This window comes from Cyprinodon tularosa, unplaced genomic scaffold (assembly GCF_016077235.1).
Source record: "Cyprinodon tularosa strain WSP-4 unplaced genomic scaffold, ASM1607723v1 ctg226, whole genome shotgun sequence".
In the NCBI taxonomy this organism is placed as follows: Eukaryota; Metazoa; Chordata; class Actinopteri; order Cyprinodontiformes; family Cyprinodontidae; genus Cyprinodon; species Cyprinodon tularosa.
The window spans coordinates 1,139,352-1,159,141 of NW_024038844.1; the positions used below are offsets into that span (position 1 = coordinate 1,139,352).

A 19,790-nucleotide genomic window follows, 5' to 3' on the forward strand; every position below is an offset into this window, starting at 1 on the left:
AGCTTATTCCAATGTATTTCAAAACATTTGCTTTTAAGTGCTTAGAGCAGTGGTTTAAAACACCAGTCCTCAAGAGTTGAAAGGGTTAAAGAAGAGATGTGCTGCTAATGTTAAATAGTTCAAAGATGCTGCTGTAAAAGAAAATCAGACTTTAATGGTGCTTGTTAATGTTTATATAGTATCAATAATGTATAGCACAAGCCAATTTTGTTTAGAATAAATCTATCTGTTATAATAATATGCAAATATTACCCTGACAAAATGACGGCAAATATTACCCTATGTCCTGGCCTCGCTAAGCACTGTGGCCTTCAGCAGTAACTCAGCTATACAGGTAGCTAAACACTTTCCCATTCGTCCACCAAGAAGCACTGCATTAGGTTCTTTAGCAGGGTTTAATGAGAATCGTGTAAAACTGTAACACACAAAGATACAGAAAATGAATGCCAGCTAAGCTAACATTGGGCTAATACAAGTAAAAATGTCTATCTTCACATAAAACATGTCAACAGGTTATGAATTATGATTAATATGACAGGCAAATTAGAACAGTACTTACAGACGATGCCGTTTTGCACTTAGATTAAAGAAAACACAACAAAAACTGCTTCTTTCAGAGCAAATGGATGAACAGGCTTTCTTCCTTTCTGGTAAACAAGTTGTAGTAATAAAAGTGACCACAAGATGGCGTTTGTGAACTAGCAATACACACAATTATAACATTTGCCACTAGGTGGCCTCAGTAAATGAACTAAACATTGAATAACATTAAGTTAAACAAGTTCCATTACACTCCCCGCCTGGCGTCTTTAAGAGATGCCACTAAATCAAATGTCCACATTACTAGGCGTCACTAGAAGAATCAGTTCCGAGATTGGTCGGCTGAATGTCTTTACATCCTGATGTCTTGCAACTTTTACATCCACTTTTCGCACAAGCCCGTCCCTGCTGGGGTATGTCTTCTCAACAAGTCCCATGGGCCACTCGTTGCGCTTTGCAGTGGAGTCCTTCAGGAGGACAACATCTCCTTCCTTGAGATTTGTTTTCTTTACAAGCCACTTTTGACGACCTTGAAGGGTGCAGAGATATTCTTTCCGCCATCTTGTCCAAAAGTTGTTGGCTAGTATTTGAACTCTCTTCCATTGGCTCTTGAAGACGTCCTTCTCGGTCAGGTTGTTTGGAACTGTAGGGGGAGCTCCTGTTTTCTGAGTAAGAAGCATAGCTGGAGTTAAGACCAGTGGAGCTTCAGGGTCTGTCGAAATCGGCACAAGGGGTCTGGCATTAACAATAGCTGTGACCTCTGCCATGAAGGTCACCAAGACTTCGTGGGTGAGCTGAGGTCGCTTCACATCTAGGAGTAGAGCATCTAGAATGCGGCGAGAAACCCCAATCATTCTTTCCCAAGTCCCACCCATGTGGGACGCATGGGGCGGGTTGAACTCCCAGGTGCACCTCTGTTCTGTCAGATAGTCTTTGATTGTGTTATTGGCATCCTGTGGTGATAGTTTCAGCTCATTACAGGCGCCAATAAAGTTGGTCCCTCTGTCGGACCTGAGTTGCTTGGCTGGTCCACGGAGTGAAAATAATCTCCGGAGAGCATTGATGAAGCTTGAGGCAGTCATTGTTTCCACAACCTCAATGTGGATGGCCCTGGTAGACATGCATGTGAACAACACTGCCCACCTCTTGTTGTTCACTTGACCTCCTCTTGTGCGTTTTGTCACAATCTCCCATGGGCCAAAAACATCCAGGCCCACATATGAGAATGGTGGGTCCGCTTTGAGCCTTTCTTCAGGTAGATCAGACATGAGCTGTTGTTCTGACAGTCCACGTAGCTTTCTGCAAAACACACACTTGTGAATGATGGTGCTTATGAGTCGCTTACCTCCAACCAACCACAGTCCACTGGTGCGAATGGCTCCTTCTGTTAGATGCCTTCCCTGGTGTTTCACTCTGTCGTGATGATGACGCACTAGCAGAGTTGCAATGTGGTGTTTGTTGGGTATTATGACTGGGTTTGCCTCGTTTCTTTGTAACATAGAATGCTGCAAACGTCCTCCAACTCTCAGGAGCCCCTCATTATCGATGAATGGATTGAGTCTGAGAATAGAGCTGTTCTTTGGTAGACTTTGGTCTTTTTTGATTGCAGAGATTTCCTGTGAGAAGCACTCTTGTTGCACTGTGTGAATGATCAGTCGCTCCGCTTTATCCATTTCTGAAGATGAGATGTTGTTGCAGTAATGCCAACCTCGACAGCTGTCACTGTTTTTGCTTGAGAAGCTTTGAGCGATGTGAGTGAGTCTGGCAACCGATTTCAAGAGACATTTCCAGTTGGAAAAATGTTCAAAGCGACTTGAAAATCGTTTGTGAGTTGAAGACTCTGTTACCACATTGGTGGCGTTCACCCTGACCTCTGTGTCATCATCTGGATTGATTAGCAAGTATTGTTCGTCTGAATCAATCTTTGTCGAGTCCATGTCTGTGAGGAATCTTGGTCCAGTTAACCAGAGGGTGTTGACAAGCTCTTCTGCTGCGACTGATCTCGAGCCACAATCCGCTGGATTGAGTTCGGTGGGCACAAATCTCCACTGATTAGGCTGAGACACTTGTCTGATGCGCTGCACTCTGTTACTGACAAAGACGTAAAACCTTCTTCTCTCATTGTGAATGTAGCCTAAAACTACCTTGCTATCTGAGAAGTACCTGACAGCATCCAGTTTTACATCTACCTCATGCATAATAGTTTCCGCAACTTCTACAGCTAGGACAGCTGCACAAAGCTCTAATCTTGGGACTGTTAGCTCAGGCTGGGGGGCGAGTTTTGATTTGCCAAAAATGAACCCCACTTCATGATGGCCGTCATCATGGGTGATTCTCAAATATGCGACAGCTGAGATAGCCTGTACTGACGCATCAGAAAAAACACAAAGCTCAATTGTCTTGGCTTGACTCACTGGAAATGTGACGTATGTTCTTGGAATATGAAGGTTTTTCAAAACTGAGAGGGACTCTTGCCAGCGTCTCCACTCTTCGTATTTACTTTGAGGCAGAGGAGCATCCCACGTAATATCCTCTTTAGTAATGTCTCTGAGAATCATTCTTCCTCTGATTGTGATAGGTGCTAGAAAGCCCAATGGGTCGAATAGGCTATTTACCGTAGACAGCACACCGCGCCTGGTGAATGGTTTCTGGTTCTCTGGAACCTTGAATGTAAAAGTGTCTGTCATGAGGTTCCAGATAACCCCCAGGCTGCGCTGTATGGGGAGATCATCTGTGAACAGGTCCAGATCTTTTATATCCTTGGCTCTGTCTTCAGCTGGGAAGTGGTTGATAACTTTGACACTGTTTGATGCTACCTTGTGTAGTCGCAGGTTGGAAACGGATAACATTTCTTGAAGCTGCTCTACTGTCTTTATGGCCTCAGCTTCTAATGTGAAAGACAGCAGTGCGTCATCCATGTAAAAATGTTTCTCCACTAACTCTGTTGTTTTGCTGCCATAGACTTGCTCCATTTCCTTTGCTGCCCTCCGTAGGCCATAAATGGCAATTGCAGGTGATGGACTGTTCCCAAATATGTGAACTCTCATTCGGTACTCAACCACTTCGTTTCCTGGCTGATTGTCGCGGTACCACAAAAACCTGAGCATGTCTCTGCACTCTTCTTGAACAACAAAGCAGTGGAACATCTGCTCTATATCTGCTAAAACTCCGATTGGACCCATTCTGAATCTCATCAGAACTCCAAGTAGACTGTTATTTAGGTCTGGACCCTGCAGCAAAACATCATTCAGTGAGACGCCGTCAAACTGTGCAGATGAATCAAATACGACACGTATTTGGTTGGGCTTTTGAGGATGATAAACTCCAAAAATGGGTAAGTACCACCTTTCCTTTTCTTTTTCAAGTGGTGGGGCAAGCTCAGCGTGATGATTGTTAAACAGCCTTTGCATAAACTCAAAAAAGTGCCTTTTCATTTCAGGTTTTTTCTGAAGATTGCGTTCCAGAGAGGCAAAACGTTTCTCCGCATATTCTCTGTTATTAGGTAGCTTGCGACGAGGGTGCCGGAATGGGAGAGGGGCAACCCAGCTATTTGAATCATCTTGGAGAAAGCCTTTTTCCATTATTTTCAAGAAGCGTTTGTCTTCAATAGAGGGAGCTAACTGGTGATCATGAATTGTTCTTGAAAACACTGAAAGTGTGTCTGATGTTTCTGTGTACAAGTCTCTTACTTTGATTTTGTTCTCACATTCTGAAAATGTAGAAGGTCTGCCACTGTCAGATATGTATGTCTTCATGCTGCTCACTGTTGGAGGCCCATGCATTCCATTGACACAGACATCACCGACTACCACCCAGCCGAGATCTAGTTTCTGTGCAAATGGTTCATTATTCAGTCCGTTTATCTGTTTTCGTACTTTGTGCACTCTCAACAGGTCTCTTCCTATCAGCAGGAGAATCTCAGCATTGGGGTCGAGAGGAGGGATTTCTGAGGCTATTTTGTTTAGGTGGTCGTGGTGATGGGCCACTTCCGGTGTCGGGATTTCTTTCCTGTTGTTAGGGAGATTGTCACATTCAATCAATGTGGGAAGCTGCAGACATGTTTCTTTGTCTAGAGACTCTATGACATAACCATGGGCTCTTCTTCCATATGCTTGTGTTGCGCCCATACACGTTGTGATGCTGTAAGGAGCCTCAGTGCCGTGTATGTCAAACTTGTCAAAAAACTCACTTCTGGCCAGGGAGAGATTACTCTGGTCATCCAGAACTGCATACATCCTCATACTCCTATGCTGCTGACCTGAGGGATACACGTTAACCAGAATAATCTTGGAACATGATTTATTACTTTGTCCTATACCACAGACTTTAGTGCAGTTCGAGCTTATTTCCTGTCTCGTCTCTTCCTCCCCGCCGTCCTCTGCACACGGTGGGGGCTGACTTAAGGACTGAACAGCGCTTGTTCCACTGAAATGCATGGCACTAACATGTTTGTCACTTGCACATTCCAAACATTTGATTGGAGCTTGACAGTTTTTTGCCATATGACTTGTAGAAGCACAGCAGCGATAGCAGATCATGTGTTCTTTGAGAAGTTTTTTGCGTTCATCAAGAGTCATTTTCACAAATCCTCTGCACTTACTCAATGGGTGTGGTTTATTATGGATAGGGCATTGTTTTTCTGGGTTAACAGGGATTTTCTCTGTTAATTTGACAGGAGTGCTTATATGATCTTGTGTGACATTTGTTTTATTGACAGCAACTGGGTATCTGACTGGTGCACATTTTTCCTTTCTCTGAGGAGCACACGTGAGTGAGAGAGTCTTAAAACTTGGATCATTCCTTACTTCAGCTTCTGAGCACACAAATTCTTTGAAGAAGGAGAATGGTGGAAAAGACACGTTGTATTCTCTTTTAAATCTAGAACCTTGTGACATCCAGCGTTCCTGTAGAGGGTAGGGGAGCTTCTCTACAATTGGCTGGACACCTCTAGCCGTGTCCAAATAGGTTAAACCACACAACTTGTCACTTTGCTTTGCAATTTGGAGCTCTTGTAGAAGATCTGCTAGCTCTTGAAGTTTGCGATTATCTCTAGAATGGATTTTGGGAAAAGCTTCAAGTCTTGAGAAAAGAGCATTTTCAATCGCCTCTGGTGAGCCATATATTTTGTCCAGTCTTGCCCATATTGATTTTAGTCCATCCATAGGCTGGTTAATATTAACTGCTCTTATTCTGGCCGCATGCTCACTTGACTCCTTGCCAAGCCACTTCACCATCAGATCAACTTCTTCACTAGGTGTCAGCCCTAGTGGTTCTATAGCACTGATGAATGAAGCTCGCCATGCTTGATAATGTTCTGCAGTATCATCAAATTTGACCAGACCAGATGTTATGACTTGGCTGCGTGCTAAAAACCTTGCCAGATCAAATGTGGGATTTCCTGAATTTACGTTAAAGGTAGGAACATCAGTTTTCACATTAACATTGTGCATTGAGTCACCTCTGTGGTAAGAGTTGAAGTTGGGGGATTGTTTAATGTGTCCTCCTGTCATGTCTGGCTGATGAATGGGAAGAGACTTAAATTCATCTGAGGCTGCATATTGTTGCGTGGTTACAGCAGCAGGCACAGGTACTGTATATTGTTGCATGTTAACAGCATTGGGTATAGTGTTAGGTGGGTGTGAGTGAGCCCCCTGATCCTTGTAGTTGTACTGACTGAAGTAAGATGACTGCTCTTTTACATAGTCTTCTGTCCTTTTCAGTGTTTGTTTGGCTACAGGACTGCGCTCAGATGTCTCGCTGTATTTTCCTTCCTCTATGTCTGCTGCTACTGCCTCAAATACTTTTGCTTCAGCATTAGCAGCTGTAAGTTCCCTTTGGAGAGTGAGTGCACGCAGTGATGCTTCAAGTTTTGCCTTCTCAATCTGAATATGTGTCTCTTTTTCATGAAACTCCAGTTTAGCTTTAGCTGCTTCAGCCTTAGCTCTTGCTTTAGCTGCAGCCAAACTGACAGAGGAGCATGTAGATGACCGTGAGGCTACAGAACGGACGTGGTACACTGTATCTATATCCATGTCCTTATTTGATAGCACATCACTTGCCTTCTGTTCATTACCTTTGTTGTCCATGGCTCAGACGTTGTCTTTTTCTTTGTCTCTTCTGCATGGGACGTCTTTTTACTGTCCTGGCCTCGCTAAGCACTGTGGCCTTCAGCAGTAACTCAGCTATACAGGTAGCTAAACACTTTCCCATTCGTCCACCAAGAAGCACTGCATTAGGTTCTTTAGCAGGGTTTAATGAGAATCGTGTAAAACTGTAACACACAAAGATACAGAAAATGAATGCCAGCTAAGCTAACATTGGGCTAATACAAGTAAAAATGTCTATCTTCACATAAAACATGTCAACAGGTTATGAATTATGATTAATATGACAGGCAAATTAGAACAGTACTTACAGACGATGCCGTTTTGCACTTAGATTAAAGAAAACATAACAAAAACTGCTTCTTTCAGAGCAAATGGATGAACAGGCTTTCTTCCTTTCTGGTAAACAAGTTGTAGTAATAAAAGTGACCACAAGATGGCGTTTGTGAACTAGCAATACACACAATTATAACATTTGCCACTAGGTGGCCTCAGTAAATGAACTAAACATTGAATAACATTAAGTTAAACAAGTTCCATTACACCCTATATGGAAAGTGTTAGGAATCCAGTTGTGTGGCCTGTTTGTCTGTCCTTTTTCCACCACCAGGAGGCGCCCTGTACGTCCCTGCACACCTGCGGCTCAGTGGATCATTCTCTGGAGGAGTATTTGAGCAGTGGGCTGTCACTACCTCGACGCCAGAGTGTTTGCCAGTTTTGGGTACTCTAGCCAAGCTAAGTTTAGCTGAGTCTAATGAGTTTTTGTCTTTGATCCATGGCAGGAATATTTCCTGTGTTACTGGATTCCTGGACCTTCTCTCCCCTGGAAGGAAAAACCAAGTTACACTGAGCAGGGGAAAACCTCTACATGTTCCATTCAAGTACCCATCGGAAATCCGAGTGACAGTCCGCTCCATTACTCCTCCGGGTCCAATGCTTGTCAACCTGTCCGCCCTCCAACTTGTGCACAATTCTCTGGATTTACCACACAGTCAGGATTTAAGGAGCAACAAGGCTCCCCTCAAAGGCAAGTCACATCCTTGCAAAATCTAAGAGCTTCCAAGATTCCCACGGTACCTGAACTGACCAATGAACTTCCCTTTTCACTTCCAGTTCAGAGTTACCAGCTCACTGAGTTCCAGACCCAACTCCTATTTTACTCCTTCAAGAAACCTGTTAAACTTTTTCCATACTCTCTGAGTGGTTTCTCTGCATGTGGGTCAGATTTGTTAAACAGATCATGACAGGAAGAAAAGTCTGCAGTGTTTGAATTTTTCTTTATAACCATTTATATTTCTTTCTACATAAGACATTTCAACCCTTTGAAATATTTTATCAATTCAAACTGGTCCTTGAACTCTTCTACAGAATGTGATAAACAGGCCCAACGCCATATGGGAATGACTGATCAGACAACTGATTTTTTGAATGTTTTTTTTTTTTTTTTTTTAAACAGCGGTATGTATCTGCTTTGCTTTCATGTAACACAGCCTTGGATTTTAAGAATTGTTTTCTGTCTGGAAGATTTGTGTTTGATTAACATGATTATTTTTTCTCCCTGAAATGTGTTTGATGTAAACATAAGAGGTGATGAGATTAGCAAAATATTTTGTTTTGAAATTGTGATTTTCCAGCTTATGATGCCAGAGCATCACTCACTAAAATCAGTAAACTTATTTAATGGGTGCTTCTTATTTTCATTCCCATAAGAGACTGTGTGGCTGTCTGCCCCTCAGGTAATGCAACTGTAACCCCCATGAATCTCTGTGATTATGTTTGTGAGGAGATTCTGGATTATCTATGGGATGGGGCTGGTTGGGAGGGTTGTGGATGAGAAACAAGGTAATATTTTAGTGAATTATGATTGCTCCTGCAATAAGTATCCTGAAGTGTCTTTTCTCATCACCTTTGTGATTACTGCAGCAGAGTAGAAGAGGATGTTCAGAGCACCTCGAAGACGCAGCAAAGATATAAATTAGTTTTCACACATCAAGGACTGAAGCCTCATATGAATGATGATGGTTTCTTGAGTCAATGAAGCCTCGTGCTAAAGTTGAATTAAAACATCACTGTATATTTGGCTGACGAGGAGTTACCTGAAAATTTTCAACAAAGATTGAAAATTCAAGACACAACCACATATGTATACCTTGAAAAATCAAATAAATGTGAAATTGGTAGAATACATCAATGCATTTCTTTTCTTTTTGAAGATGTCAGGTTTTCTTAAAAGGGGTAAGGGTAAAAGCCAGAAGTTGGCATAAATGTTAACAAAAGTTACTAAGTCAACCTTTTATCACCTGAAGAAAATCTCCAGGATTAAAGGACTTATGTCCAAGAAGGATCTAGAAAAACTCATTCATGCATTTATCTTTAGTAGAAATGATTAACAAAAAAGTCCTTCAGACAGCTGCAGCTGATCCAAAATGTTGCTGCCAGTGTTCTCACTAGAACTAAAAAAACTAGAGCACATCAGCCCAGTTCTGTAGTCCTTACACTGGCTCCCTGTATCTCAGTGAATAGACTTTAAAATCAAAACACTTTAAACTTTAATATCAAAACAAAACAAAAAAACTCTGAGTAGTATCATTATGGTTTTTCATCTGAAAAAGAAAATCAGCATGCCTTATACTGGTGTTTTCCAGGCAAGGAATTTTGCTTCAAACAACGACAGAGGCTTCACTGAGGGCATCCACTGCCTGAACTACTGTAGAGTGCATTTCTGTATACTTCTCGTGATCCGAACCCAAATGTCCTCAGTTCAATTCAGTTAAGTTTATTTATATAGCACCAATTCACAACACATGTCCTCTCAAGGCACTTTACAGAGACAATTCAACCAGTCTTCTAAGGAAAACCAGCTCATTGCATCCACTCAATGACTCTTCAGCAATCCCTCACACTAAACATGCTTGTAGCGACAGTGGAGAGGAAAACTCACTTTAACAGGAAGAAATCCAGCAGAACAAGACGCAGTGTGAGCGGCCATCTGTCGAGGCCGACTGGGGTTCAAGGAGACAAAAGTGGACAGAAAAACGCAATTTTCAACCACCACCACAGGTGGCCCGGTCCAGGAAACACACAGCCAGGCAGACGAACTCCAAGCCAGCTCTCATGTCAGAGGATGAAAGAGAGCACATCCAGTTAGTCACAGTCAGAGAAACAGGACTACACTGAAAAACAGGCCGGTCTCCAACATCTATAAACAAAGGTGTTGATGGCAGCAGCACAGCTGATGCTTCTCTCCCTTTTTCTGACCAGTACAATGAACTGCAATCATTGCCACACAGAAAATGGCCTTCAGCCATAAGGGATGACTTCTGCAACGTCCACACCACCAGCCACAGTTTGATGCCTCTGCACAACCTGAAAGTCAACTGTTCTATTGACGGAAAAAAACAAAACATAAAAAAAGATCATGAAGGCGCCCCCTGCACTGTGCAGAAAACATATCAGGTGGGATTTATTAGTTAGCAATGTAGGAAGCCATCAAGATCAACTAGATAAAAAAATCATCAGTTTTCACATTTCTTCCAAGCTTCAATGTCTGATGTTTGGCAGTCTTGTGCAAACTCTACAAAGACCATTTCATGGCATTAAAAGAGATGAGGCCTTTGAAGACATTTTTATTCTTGAAACCCTTTTCTCTTAGACAGTTATGGGATCAGCCAAGCCTAATTTGGGCTGAGGATTGTAACATGACGACGCACAGCCAATTGGATCCCGCAGCTCAGGGTCAGTAAATCCTTTTTTTTTTTTTTAGGTCTACCGCTTGATTTTTTTTGTATAATAGCCCTTAGGATCATTTAGGAAGTTTACAATGACAGCAACTGTGAAAACCCGGCTATCGGATGCGTTGCTTTGCAGCTCAACAATCCAACTGTGTTTAAAGAGAGAAAGCTTTTTGCCTTCAGGAAGATAAACTGCATCCATGTTTTTTGAAGATTTGTGCAATTAAACTTTTGATCAGCTGATGAACAGCCCGTTTTAGTCTAACGATTATCAATAAATTAAACCATTTCTTCTCTTTGCATTTAGAAGCTCTACATTTAAATCAGAAGTGAGGTATTTCTATTGGTGTATTCCACAGAGAAGTTAGAATAATGGAGAACCAACTTCAAGCTCCCACTTAAAGCTAAAATCAACAGCGAGTTTGGGAGCAACTGTTCTAAGAGAACACTGAAAGACCCAGACCTTTATTGAACATGTATAATCTATGCTTGGATCTCAGGCCTCTACTAAGATTGAGGCATTTTAAATAAAACTCTGCCTTTTCCTCCTACGTAAATGTTAAAATAAGCCAGAAGCTTGCTGATGGTAGTTATACCTTTCCCTGCAGTTTGTTGAGTGACACTTATGCAGAAATGTGTGGATGTGTATGATTGTCTCTAATATTTATTCTAAACCCCAAAATGAATATTGCATTCATGGCAGTGAAGGCTGCATATAGACTTCTGACCAGGACTGTAACTGAATGTGAAAAAGACAAAGTAACCAGTTTTTTTTTTTTCTTCTCTAAATAAGGAACCTTTTTTTGGTATAAACAAAGACGGAAGGTATTGCTGGAACTTTGCCATCACTCCTGCAAAACGATTTTGCAAACCAGTCATAGTGGATTAGTTCTGTCTTTTTTTGCAGATAATCTGGAACAAACACACACACAGCCAATTGTTCCCTCTCCCAACAATTTAGAATAGAAAAGAAAGCAAAGGAATATTTTTATTCCATCCGTCAAACTTCTTGTTCAATAGTCCCATTCCTTCGTCTGCCCACTCAGAGCAGCTTACATAAACGCCTGCGTTGCTCAGCCCACTCAGTGTTTCAGAGGGCAGTTCACGAGAATTAGAAATGCATGTATTCTGTAAGTGACCTATGCCTCTGAAGGAAATGTTAACACCAAGTGTAGTCTGGGGTAAACTCTGCTGAGCTATTTTAGCATGTTTGATTCAGCGTTGACATATGGAGAGTATATATATATATATATATATATATATATATATATATATATATATATGCAGACAAGGATTGCTGTCCGAGAAGTAAAACCTAGACACAACTAAATTTATTTTTATTTTGTATTATGCAAATTATAATTTCTACTCTTAAACTTCAAGAATTAAAAATGTCAACCATAATAGGTACGTAAAGACTTGTATGAACATTGGGTGAGGTTACAGGAACACCAATCATTTACTCTGGTTCAGCAGATACATTTACTGTAGTTCCCAGAAAATTTGAAACTAGTATCAGTCTAAATCAGATTTAAAATACACCATTTTTTTTTTATTTTGTCTTTTTATGGTGTTATTTGCAAATCTCTGCAGGCTTTGATTGAATTACATTTTTCAGAGGCAGTATTAAAATAATCTAATTTGAAGATTAGAATGTATAATTAAAGATGCGTAAAAGATATACAGTAGAAACAATATATTATGAAAAGTATATAAAACACGTTTAACTTTGCAGATACTCCAACAACTTCATTAATTTCCCTGCTGAAAAACCTCAAAGTATTTGATTGAAATTATAAACTGTTGTTAGAAAAACGCTTTATTTAATTTAAAATGGAAAACAGCCCTTATCTTTGACTCAACTCCAGAGGAAAGTTTATTCACAGAGAAAACATGAAAAATAGAGACATGCCAAACACCTTTATTTTCACCGTTTGAGAAAAAAACAAACACCATACTTAAAAGATTCCATGACAACAGCAAATAAGAAGCAACACATAAAGAGAAATCCCACTCCTCAGCCACAGCTCCTTTTTTCTTTTTCCAGATGTTTTCTTCACCCCTCAAATTCCTCTTCTTCACAATTTGACCTCCTCTTCAGTCTGCATTTTACTTGATAAGAAAGCTGAAAAAAAATGGAATAGTTAAAAAGCGGTGTTAAAATGAGAAAAAAACAAACAATATTAAAACACTTCTTTTTGTCCTAAATTGTTTGTGGAGGCAAGTAATCAGAAAAATTTGCTCAAACGTCTGAATATACCTGCATTTATTAAGGGAAATCAGAAGTAGCTGACTTGCTACTGAATATTTCAAGGCTATGTGCCATTCAAAATTCAGAGCATGGGCTTCAATCATACAGAGGAAGTTGCAATCAAACATAAATAACCATTCAAAATGGGACAACTTAATATAAGCAGCAGTAAAGTGCAGCATCTAATCTGGGGACTGGAGAATGGCAAAAAGGCTCACATACTTCATATCCACTATATCCCCTCTAGTCTCACAAATGGCATTTTTTTTTCTTTGCTGGTCTAGTTGTGAAACCAAGTAAGAAAAGCATGACGTTTGACAATTCCAAAGTTTTAAAGCTTTTAGAAAATCTTTAGAAAATGAATAGATGGTATATAATCAAAGATGAAGTATTCATATCCATATAAAGCTTCCTAATTTTATTTATATAACAAAAGGAGAATTTGATGGAGTAAGCGGCATACTTTTTACAGAGAGGGCTAAGAAGAGGATAAAACATTTGGGAAGATGAATGGACTTTAATTTTAGGCCGTACAAGAGGAAAACCTGTCAGACGATGCAGACGACTTGTGACTCAGGAGGAGGAGAGCATTAGTCACTGAAGCTGCCAAGAAAGCCCACGATAACTGAAGGAGTTGCTGAGAAACGGTTAAGGAGGGAGAATCCATCGACAGAGCAACCGATACACTGATTCCACCTTAACAACTAACAGATGGTTCATAAAGTGGTTTTACAAAAACCATCTGACATGTCTCTTCTCAAAAAGCGTTACAGCATAATTTCAGCTCTTTGCAAAACCATCAATAAAACATCCCCAAGAAAAAAAAAAATCAGATTATTTGTGGGACTTTCGCCTGAGCAAAGAAGAAGAAGGAGAAAAAAAAAGGTTTGAGCCCCTACGAAACTAATCACGAACCACGTTGGAATCCACTCGACCTCATTAGCAAAGCAAGCTGGTTCCAGCATTTGAGAACTGTAGGTGCGGCAATGTAATATCCTGCTCAAGTGGTGATGCATTCGCCACACAGTCTGCAGGCTTGTATCACACATTAAATCATTTTTTATGTGGCTGTGACCTTTAGTTAAAAGTGAGACCAAGTTGCTGCTATTCTGGCTCACTAAGCCACAAAATATGGCTGTCCCCATATTTCCAAATTTCCCACCTCTGGAGAACATCTATTGGCTGATGACTTAACTATCCGGTTGGAGAGGGATAATAGGTGAAAACATGAGTGATTTACAAGTCTACTGAATTCATTGAAATAGTGCCATGATTTTATATATCCAGTTATTCAGCCTTGAATATCAATGCGTGTCCATAGTTACCTGTAAGGGTATCCGTGGTATTTGGACCTAAAGATGGAGAGCAGGAAACTGAAGAAGAACACCACCAGTCCAAGGCCAACTAGACAGATAACTGTAGAGAAAAGAAAGGATAATGGCTAAATCATAAAACAGTCATTTTATATCCAATGGAGAGGAAAAAAAAAAAAACTAGCTTAGCTTTAGGCTGCTATTCCTGTTTCCTATGATTAACACACAGATATAACTAAAGCCAGGGGTTTTAGAAGTGGGGGCCTCAGAAAATAGGAGAAAAAAAAGAACTGCATTTTTTATCATTATTATAAAATATAATCTATCAGTTCTCGTTATTCTAAATTATATCTTGTAATGATATAATCTGTGTAATAATGTCATACAGAGAAGCCAAGCATGCCCAGGGAAATAAACTATGATGCCGTTTCCCTGTCTAACCATGTAAGGAAGGATTTTTCTATCTTGCTTGACAGAAAACTGATAAGCTGCCTCTGCTTTGAAACTGCATACACCTGAATCTGATTTCTCTACTTGAAAGGTACCCAAAGCATAGAGTATGTTTATATATACACCGTAACATGCATATGGAACTAATAGCCTGAAAAGACCGGCATTTTGTAAAAGTACTTGTAAAATGAATGTCACTGGAGTGCATATTCTAATTTATTTAATGCAAATTTTATATTAGCTGCTAACACCAGTGTCTGGACACATAGCTTATAAAACTATCTTGAAAACTTATTTTTTCACTGTTCTTTTTAAACAATGAGGTAAAATATGCTTAGATTGTTGGGAGAATCCATTTTCACCAATGGACATTTCTGATTAGCAAGTAGAAAGTTAGGGCTAAAGGCGTGCTTTATTTAGCCCTACTGGCTAAAAGTGAAAGCTTATTTTCATAAAGTAAGATGTTTACATTAAGCTTAATGTCGTTTTTATGGCGAGTAATTCAGTTAGATGTTGACCTAGCTACGCACCTTATTACTGTAGAAAGATAAATATGCTGTCGAAGTTAAAGTTTATTAAATGTTTTTAGCCACACTAGACCTTTATATATCACTTTTGTTGTGTCTTTACTTAAAGTTGCACTACTTTGTCTCCTTACATTCAAATATATACATTCTGCTCATGGATAGTGTTTGTAGTAAACATGCATACCATTTTGTTGGACTCCCCGGATATTTTCAAATACATTTACAATTATATCCCTAGTATTTCTAATTATGCATTGTATTATTAACACTTTGATGTTGTTTAAGTGCACAACATATATACTTGCAGAGGCAAGCTGACAGAATAATTCCTGGCTACCCGGTTTCTTTGTTCCTATGGGGGTTAAACTAAAAACTAAACAACATTTTATTAAAAGCACTGCCCTAGGTATAACTTCCCAGCATAATTTATTGAATTTTAACAGTCATTTTTAAAATAGACAGGCCTCTGGCATACACTGCTCTCTTTTAAAAGCTATACGGGACTTTCAACATGTAATAATGTGCAGGCTCCATCCTCTTAAACATTGACAGTAATGTCTGCTACACTGTGTAATTAAAAATTCCAAACTGCTAATTTTTATTCGACAACAGAATTAACAGAGACACCAACCCAAAAAGTATTGAATGGTAAGTTACAAAGTGTAGAGACACTGAGGATAAAATTGTGATAGCTATTTGATATAAAAGGCAGTGAGCATGGAGCTAGTGGTGGCATGGTGTGGAAAAAAAAAATATCTGGTCCTTAAAGTGAATAAAACAAAGGTGATTGCAAGAGCAACAGGAACAAGTCAAACACTATTGGTGGGGAAGTACCATCAATAGACTGGACTAAGTGTTAAGCTGTCTACAAGAAGGGACAGAACAGACTGTACTTTGCTGTATATCTTCTATAAATCCCTCCTAGAGAGTGCCATCTCTTTTTCCATCATCCATTGGAGTAACAGAATCAGAACAATTGGTTTAAAGGAGCTTAACAAGCTATCCAAGAACTGGAATCTCCGAAAATGTTTTTACAAAGAAGAACTCTTCATAAAACTAGAAACATTATAAACAACAGTGAGCATCCTTTTCATACAACTGTCAAACAACAGAGTATCTTCAGTCAAATACTGCTGTAAGACAGACAGCTGCAGAAAATCCTTACTGTCTACAGTCATTACTATACCCAAGAACTTGTTAAAAAAAAAAAAAAAATCAATAAAAGTTACAACATGTCATTACCCTTTTGGAACAATAAAGCATTTTTGAATTGAAATGGACCGAATTTGTCCTCTGTACTATTTGGTCGTCGAAACAGTTAAATCTGCATACCACCAATCCCAGCCCAGTCCCATTGACCAGACAGACTTGGTCATAACTAGGCCTTCAACTAACGATTACTTTGCAAATCGATTAATCTTTAGATAATTTTTTTCGATTAATCGATTAGAATAAAAGAATTCAACTTTATTGTCATTCCACTGTCACAAGTACAAAGCAACTATTGTCCATTTGGACAATAGTTGGCTGCCATTGTGTGATGCACGAGGAGCAGTGTGGGGTTAACAGTCTTGCTCAGGAAGCCAGAGTGGCAGTCTGTGGGAGCGGGCTTGAACTTTGTACCCTCTAGGATCAAAGCAAAATGCCCTAACCACCAGGCCACTTATCCCCCAGTGGTAAGCGACCACTGGGGGATAAGTGGCCACCACTCCCACAGTGGTAGGCCAAACCTTTGGCTTTGGAAAGCCAAAGGTCCCATAGTGGAGACTTTTTATGAAATTAAACCAGGTGATACTAAGACTTTTCCACTTGAGGAGTGCTGGATAGAGCATATTAATGGAATTAACGAACGAAAATGTATATATTTTTTTTTCATCTTAAATGCAAAATGTCTATATGTTATTTCACAATTTTTGGTATAATCACTGCTCTAATTGGGTAGCTCTTTCAGCTAAAGAAATGTTTGTAGAGTCTCTATACTCTTAACGATCATTTGTTTACTAAATTAGTTGGCGATTATTTAAAATAATAGATTATAATTTATATGAACGTTTCAGCCCTACTAAAAACATATTATTTAAATCTCAGATATGCAGTTAGACTACCACTCCAGGTTTAGGTCACAGTATAAGTGACTTGAACAAAAGTATATTGCAATACTTGACTGAAGTTGAACAGGTCACATAAATAAGTTCTCAACAAACCATTTTATTTCTTATACTGGCTGTGTTCCAGTGACGTGCGGTCAGGGGAGGCAGGTGAGGCAGTGCCTCACCAGCCATCATGGAAAGAAAGAAAATATATAATCATAAAGTAATTTAAATTGTTATATTCATCCGGTGGTTTGTACTAAAAAATATTCATTTTTCATGTAGCTTCACCAATTTCGATTTTTATTTGTTCAAAATCGCTGAATTTTCTTATTTTCCCATTCAAATGCTTGGAAGCGATGCCGGTGAGGCAGCAGCGAGCTCTGCCTCACCTTGGATTGCGCAACCCCTGGCTCTGCGCTGGCTGCAAAGCGGAGAGAGCATGTTGCTGTACGGCGTCAATAAAATGGTTTAAACAAATGTAATATGTGAACTTATTTCTAATAATTTGGCTTATGTATATAATGTACAGAGCTTTTTGTCACCAACTGTGTTTGTGTAACGTGTTTCGTGTAATGAGCGATTATAAACGGCAGAGAACAAGTTCGAGGTGAGGCAGGCAGTTCTCTTGCCTCATGGCAGGGGGTGCTCAAGAGACTGAAAACATAAGGCAGGAACAGGACGGATCAAGGAAGGCTTTCTTCCCTGGCAGTGATCTCCATTGAGACAGAGAGACTTTTAAAACTGAAGGAAGATAAGGAGGACTTCTATTCATTTATAAGTAAAGGTAAGACAGTAATAACGTTTATTTTGTTTTGTTTTTTAAGGAAATGTGTGTTTTGTGAGCTACAGTTTGTATGTGTAAGGATGCAGAAGTGAAACATAACCTGTAAACTGCTGTCAATCTATGCATCTATTTGCAAATCTGATTCTGATGACGTCAGTGCCTCACCAGCTATGAACCTCACCGCACGTCACTGCTGTGTTCTATATGGTTTGATGGGGACTGGTTTTTAGAGTATGAAAGAAATTACAGAAAAAATATTGATACATTTACAAAAAACTCCCCTTCTAGATTCAGACAGTAACGACACACTATATATGGATGTAAAGCCTGGAAACATTTGTAGAAGGAGATAACAGAGTGATTTTAGTCACTGAAGGTAAAACCTTTAAAAACATGGCCAAAACTAAAAGATTTGTTAAAATCTGAATTAAGTCTTAAGTATATTAAGTCTCAAGTATATTGAGTTTGTAATAAACTGAGAAGTTCAAGCAGCTCTAACCTACTGCAGGAGTTAGTGGCTCTGAATGAACTAAATGACAAATAGACTTTTAGCAAAAGAGGTAGATGGTCCGCTACCCACAGCTACCTGCAGCGTACAGCTATAGCGTCTGAACTTGAAACTTGAACTTAAGATAACAGAAAAGACAACCTACTCCTACAGTAACAGTAAAGGCTAATATAACCATAATCTTGCTGAATATTTTATTAGAAGCTCAAATAAATTACCCTATTGTGACCTTGTGTTTTTTAATTACATCTATGCAAAATAAACTTGACATTAATTCTTAAAATTGGAGTACATTAAAACATCATGAGTGGAGTTTCAGTGCCTGTACAGTATATTAACACATTTTTTTAGTGTTCCAATTTCCACCGAGCTAATTTAGACATTCTGAAGTCAAGAATAGTATTAGACAATAAATCATGATATTTGGATACCACAGACTGTTAATCTGGGGGCTTGATTTGTGGCTAAGGGCATCCATTTTAATCATTTCACCTGGATCAATGACACAACCGCTGATGCAACTCACTTTGATCTCTGTTCAAAGAGAGCCTGCTTGCAGGCTTCCGACGTGGAACACACCGACGGCATCCTCCTCTCTTCACATAAACAAACATCTCGACTTATCCAACACACACATTCCCACCTTAACAATTCTACTTACAGTAGAACCAATTAAAAGATGATCTTATAAAAATTAGATATCTGTACAAATTTGGTAATTTTATTTATGTACAGAGCAGGAACAATTTAAATTCCAGTCCATTTAGTTAAACTTAGCTTTATTTAGATGTGGGTGGAATGTATAAAACCTTCTGTTACTGCAGTAGAATCTCAGACAGCAGACATTTACATTGAATTTATTGCTAGAATTTCGCAGTAAGTAATCCAGGACTTTGTTTATAAGGAGTAAAGATAACATGATCCTGTTGTTTTAGCCACTGGCATAGAGGCTTGGTGCCACACATAGAGGAGCAGATGGTGAGGGATGTAAAATAAACAAATAAAAACTACACAGCTCAACATTTGACAACTGCAGCAAAGAGTTGCATCTTGCAGATCCTAAACCCCCAGACAAACCATAATAATGTGGGGAGCAATGTTGGAATAAAAGCCTTAAATAGTTCAGATTTTTATTTGTTTATTTCACGGCTGCAACTAATGATTATTTTGCATATTGATTAATCTGTCAATTATTTTTTCCATTAATCATTTAATATTCAGATGTCCAAAGGTTCCTTTAAGATGAGTTTTTACCAAATTAAACCAGGTGATTCTAAAACTTTTCCACTTGAGGAGTTCTGGATAAAGCATGACATGAGGGGAAAGTTTGTTTCATCTTAAATGCAAAATGTTTAAAACATTTTTTTGGGGTTTTATTTTGGTGTAATTGCTGCTCAAGGTGGGTTTCTCTGTCAGCTAAAGGCATATTTTAGAGTCTCTACACTCCAGTTAACGATTAATCAGTTACCAAATTAGTTGATTATTTCAA

General features: G+C 39.3%; 2 protein-coding genes across 6 annotated transcripts in view; both read right to left on the reverse strand.

The window, feature by feature from the left end:
- Positions 1–282: 282 nt before the first annotated feature.
- Positions 283–7,183, reverse strand: LOC119784421. Of its 5 annotated transcripts, XR_005280933.1 has the most exons (4): positions 6,956–7,183; positions 800–6,811; positions 560–629; positions 283–415 (listed from the first exon to the last, which is right to left on the reverse strand). XR_005280933.1 is itself a non-coding variant. In XM_038286467.1 (3 exons), the coding sequence occupies exon 2, from the start codon at positions 6,624–6,626 to the stop codon at positions 828–830; it is 5,799 nt and encodes a 1,932-aa protein (XP_038142395.1). In that variant the 5' UTR covers positions 6,627–6,811; positions 6,956–7,183; the 3' UTR covers positions 422–629; positions 800–827. The 5 variants fall into 5 exon arrangements, 2 of the variants coding, with proteins under 2 accessions (XP_038142395.1, XP_038142394.1); XR_005280931.1 differs by having other exon boundaries at positions 560–6,811; XM_038286467.1 differs by lacking the exon at positions 283–415 and having other exon boundaries at positions 422–629.
- A 5,144-nt stretch (positions 7,184–12,327) lies between these two features.
- Positions 12,328–19,790, reverse strand: part of LOC119784430 (tumor suppressor candidate 3) — a 55,328-nt gene continuing 47,865 nt past the window's right edge. Inside the window, exons 8-9 of the mRNA XM_038286474.1 lie at positions 13,952–14,042; positions 12,328–12,500 (exon numbers count right to left, since the gene is read on the reverse strand). Of these exons, the coding sequence (XP_038142402.1) occupies positions 12,485–12,500; positions 13,952–14,042 (107 nt within the window). The 3' untranslated portion in view covers positions 12,328–12,484. The remainder of the gene's footprint in view (positions 12,501–13,951; positions 14,043–19,790) is intronic.

Excerpts from the sequence above, each read along its gene's own strand:
- LOC119784421 (XM_038286467.1), bottom strand. The coding sequence starts at position 6,626 with ATGGACAACAAAGGTAATGAACAGAAGGCAAGTGATGTGCTATCAAAT.